Below are 4,466 nucleotides of genomic sequence, written 5' to 3' on the forward strand. Positions count from 1 at the left end.
TTTTTAATATAATTTTATAGTGAATGCCATAAAGGGATTAAAATGGGTGGGCGAGAATGTGTTTTGTAAGGCCGCTTGCTCCACGGATTTCTTTTCATCCCCTAAGCAGTTGTAACCCTTCCTTCTGGTAGACCTGTTGGAGAGAGCAGAGGGGAAGCACAACAGTAAAACCAAACGCCTGGTTTTAGGAAATGCTTTTAGTTTATGCGAATTCCTGAAACGATACCTGAGGTGGGTTACTTGAGGTACCTCAGGTGCCGCCTCAGGTGCAGCAGCAGAGGAAGCTCAGTGGCTCCTGCAGGCTGGCTGACGGAGGCCTCCTTGAGAAGCCTACCGAGATGTAATGGATGTGAATATGTGCACTACATTTGGCGTATGGTCAAAATGCTTTGGGGAGGCAATAAACATGGGAATAAACACGCCCGAATTTCTCTTCTCCAGGGTGACCGCGCAGCCCCTTGGTGTGGCAGCAGCTCGGTGTGGGTGCCAGGTTTCTCGGCGTTTGTAGAGGGGACACGGGAGCGCCCTTGGTGCCAAAGACACCTGGAGAGGTGTCACCGGGGTGTGCTGCGTGTGGCGGGGCTGCTGGCTCTGCAGGCAAAACCCCTGTCAGCCTCACAGCCTGCGGTCGTGCTCAGGGTGATGGAGAAAGGGGCAAAACGCAGCATTAAATGCGGAGCTTAGGGATATGGTTTAGTGGGGACTGCTAGCGTTAGGTCAGAGGTTGGACTCGATGATCTTGAGGTCTCTTCCAACCTAGAAATTCTGTGATTCTGTGATTTAGCGTCGTGCTTGCACATTGCGAAACATTCACACGTTCTTTGGGGACTAAAACAGGCCGGGGTTTAATGAGGAGGAGCCCCACAGAGCCGAGGGGCAGCGCCTCCCTCAGGCGCCCTCCCCTCCCCTCCCGCCCCTTTTCGGCCCCGCCGCCTCCCCGTAGCGGGGCGGTGCTCCCGGCCGCCAGCACGTCAGAGGCGCTGGGAGCGGCAGGTAGGGCGGGGTGGCCCCGTCCCCCCCCGCGGGTCGCGGTGGTCCCGCCCGGCCGCCACCGCCCGTGCCGTGAGGGGAGCGCACCACGGCGGCGGGGCGGGGGGGTTGAGGGGGGGGGGGGGAAAGGAGCGCGGCGTTGACCGCTCCGCCTCTCGTCCCGCAGGCCGGCCGAGGTGGCAGCAGCGCCGGGAGGCCGCCCAACATGGCCGACGTAAGCGGGGCGGCCGTTGGGGCCGTTGGGGCCGTTGGGGGTGGCCGTTGAGGGGCGGTGAGGGAAGGTTGGGGGGGGGGGGGGGGGGGTGGCGGTGCCGGTCCTGTCACGCCGCTCTCTGTCCCCGCAGGACCTGAAGAGGTTCCTCTACAAGAAGCTGCCCAGGTATGTTGAGGGTGTTTCTCCTCCCCCTTCCCCTATTTTTGGTTAAAAATACGCTTTTTTTTGTGGTAATCTTTGTGTTTCTGACGCCGTGTCCCGCAGCGTGGAAGGCCTTCACGCCATCGTGGTGTCGGACAGGGACGGGGTGCCCGTCATCAAAGGTAACGGCTCGCACCTCCTCTCCCTCAGAAGCTCCTTACCCGGGCGTTTAAACTTACTGCAGGCTCCCCTCAGCAGCTGCAGGCTGGGGGAGCTTTCCTCTTGTGCCTCTTTACTGAATAGAGTTGATGTGGCGTGAGGTGCTCACGTCTTTATGTCACCCCCCCCCACAGACGCAGGGCTCTTACCAGGGCCTTGTTGGTGCTGAGGGGCACCTGAACCCACCTTTTACACACCATACAGTATACTTGATCTTTTAGTCACCTCATTTCTATCATATCTCTGCAGTCCTTGCTTCAGGCGTTTTTACACCGCAGGCAAAATGACTTAAGAACACAAAGATTCAAGTGTTTTTTGTTGGTGGTTGATTGGTTTGTTTTTTGTTTTTTTGTGTGTCCCAAATTATGTAAGCAACTAGCAGCGCTTGCACGTTTCCATCCACTTCCATTCAGGTGACTGGAATTTGCCATTAATCTCTTCATTTACCACGTGGCTGTGCAGGATGTGGAACTGAAGTGCCACCGGCACAGGCTGTGCGTTGTGAGGGATGAGGCAGGCAGGGAAGGGCGCTGTGTAGCGACTGTAGGTCACTTAGAGAGCGCTGAGCAATGCGCTGCTCCTGAGGATTTTCCTGTACTTGTTGCGGAGGCAGAGATGATGTGTTACGTGTGCACAGATCTGCTTTTGGCACTGAGAAAGACAAGGATTCGAGATGCAGTCACAGAGTATAAAAGCAAAAATGTTCCTGTTCTGTTCCAGTTGCCAATGATAATGCTCCAGAACACGCCCTGCGACCTGGCTTCTTGTCCACGTTTGCCCTTGCGACAGATCAGGGCAGTAAACTGGGACTTTCTAAAAACAAAAGCATCATCTGTTACTACAACACGTATCAGGTGAGTAACCTCAGCACGGCTTGTTCTCGGCGACTAGAGCTCCTCGTATGTTCCTCTGAGTAAGGGGGAGAGCGTGGTTTGAAGCACGTGAGGCTTCCACTTGGCTGCTATTTCTGTTTTCCTTGTCATACTGCTTAAAGCTGACTAAGCTAAACTTCTGCAGTGTTTGTTGAACTTCTCAGTTTTGAGAAACACTTAAGAGAAGACCGGTCACTGGTTGAAAAGGGTGAAGTTTCCGAACAGACAGCAACCAGGTACAAGCAGCAGGTTCTACTGATGTGGCAGAGTCTGCTGTGAAGGGTTCATGTTCTTTTGCAAAGGGTATTTCTTTATAATTAGTGATGCCTACACTTAAATAAGCACAAGCGGCCTGCTTCATAGTTAATCTTGCTGCTGCAAATGTGACTTCAGGAAAGGTTTGAAATACTCATAACTTCCACAAACTGGTTATTTGTGTCCTGGAATCTGTCACCTACCACGCTTCTGTTCTGGTGGCCTTGAGAGCTTGAAGTTTTGGCTGCAGTAAGCCAGCCTGCTGTTTAGCCCCTCGTGTCTTGTTTTGTTTGGAGGATAAATGGTTGAATGAATTAGTTAGCATACACGAGTGTATTGCCACGATTCTCTTGACGCTACTGGATTGTTGGTGTGCTTAAGATTGAAATTCTCTATCAATGGAAGAAAAAAACATTGCTGTATTGGATCATACTGCAAAACAACAGCCCTGCCAGCCCTCCTGTCATCTCCTGTTAGAGAGCTGGTGTGGTTCCCACGGAGAACTCAGCTGGGGGATTGCCAGGCCTTCCCCGCAGCTTCCTGCACTGCGCTGAAAGCCCCGCGGGTGCTTGTGACGGTGGCATCCATCAGGTGACCCCTGCTGCTGAACACCGCTCTCTGTCTGTCCTTGCAGGTGGTGCAGTTCAACCGCTTGCCGTTGGTGGTGAGTTTCATTGCCAGCAGCAACGCCAACACAGGTACGCGCTGCCCAGCAAGGGGACAGCTCCAGTGGAACCCCTCCTGTCACCTGGCAGGGCAGGGAGCCGCAGGTTTTGGAGAGGGGCTTCTCCGTTACGCCACCTGATGGGATTTACATTTATCTTCTTTTCCCAGGGCTGATTGTAAGCCTGGAGAAGGAACTCACGCCCCTGTTTGAAGAACTGAGGCAAGTCGTGGAGGTTTCGTAGCCCGGCGGTACAGCCGGAGCGCAGCATCCCTCTGCAGCCCGGTGGGCAGGAAGATCCAACGACCCTCAGCGAAATAACACGTCTCGGAAGAAATACCACAGCTCCTTAGTATACTAAGTAAGAGTAAATTGTACATAGTACTGAATCTGAAACGATCTGCTAGTGTCTTGTCGGTGGGTGTTACTTTAGACCATGCTTCTCGCATCGCGCCGTACCGGAGGGGCCACGACGCAGCTCCCATGGAGTTGAGCCCAGCCGGCGAGGCGCTGCTGGCTCGGACGCATGGCCCCCAGGCCCCTGCCTTACAGGGAGCCAGGCGCATGGCAGTTTGTCCTCAGGTGCCATCAGAGATGTGGCTGAAAGCGTTGCGAGGGCCGGCGTGCTGGTATCAGTACAATCAGTACAATCAGCCAATGCCCCATCTGTCTGACGGTGGTGACGCTTCGGTAAAAGAATCTTGCTAACATGGGTGCCGGCTGCATCCTGCTTTCCTTAGGAACGCTGTTTCCATGAAAAGTGTTGCTTTAAGGGGCTTTCCTGTTGCCCACATAAAAGCACCTGAGCAGTGATTCACTTCTTCTTTTTTTTTTTTTTGTTCTGTGTGTAATACGTCTGTGAAGTTCTCATGTCTCTTAGTTTTGTGTGGGTTCATCACTGGTGACACTCTCAGCTCATTCACCCTTAGGTTTTCCTAAGTAAATATAAATAAAAATCAGTATTTTTAAATGACAGAGCCTGGTCTGCTCTTCTTTTGCACCGTAACACTGTTCTGTGCCGGGAACAGGTCTCTTGGTTGTGCCAGGAGTTTACAGGCTGAAAACTCCGCTCAGCTGGGCTGTGTGGGTGTAGAAGTTCTTGGGTGCAGAA

The 4,466-nt window shown here is 53.4% G+C and overlaps 1 protein-coding gene across 1 annotated transcript; it reads left to right on the forward strand.

Moving 5' to 3' along the window:
* Positions 1-935: 935 nt before the first annotated feature.
* Positions 936-4,330, forward strand: LAMTOR3 (late endosomal/lysosomal adaptor, MAPK and MTOR activator 3). The gene is made up of 7 exons (XM_082758964.1): positions 936-993; positions 1,157-1,204; positions 1,335-1,369; positions 1,469-1,527; positions 2,285-2,418; positions 3,326-3,389; positions 3,526-4,330. The coding sequence occupies exons 2-7, from the start codon at positions 1,196-1,198 to the stop codon at positions 3,597-3,599; spliced, it is 375 nt and encodes a 124-aa protein (XP_082615090.1). The 5' UTR covers positions 936-993; positions 1,157-1,195; the 3' UTR covers positions 3,600-4,330.
* Positions 4,331-4,466: the final 136 nt, after the last annotated feature.

The sequence above is a fragment of the Aythya marila genome (assembly GCF_965140915.1).
Source record: "Aythya marila genome assembly, chromosome: 4".
In the NCBI taxonomy this organism is placed as follows: domain Eukaryota; kingdom Metazoa; phylum Chordata; class Aves; order Anseriformes; family Anatidae; genus Aythya; species Aythya marila.

What these genes read in the sequence shown, in the direction of transcription:
- LAMTOR3 (XM_082758964.1), top strand. An exon ending in CTCTACAAGAAGCTGCCCAG is followed by an intron (nt 1,370 to 1,468) that starts GTATGTTGAGGG and finishes CGTGTCCCGCAG; the next exon opens with CGTGGAAGGCCTTCACGCCA. An exon ending in CGGGGTGCCCGTCATCAAAG is followed by an intron (nt 1,528 to 2,284) that starts GTAACGGCTCGC and finishes GTTCTGTTCCAG; the next exon opens with TTGCCAATGATAATGCTCCA.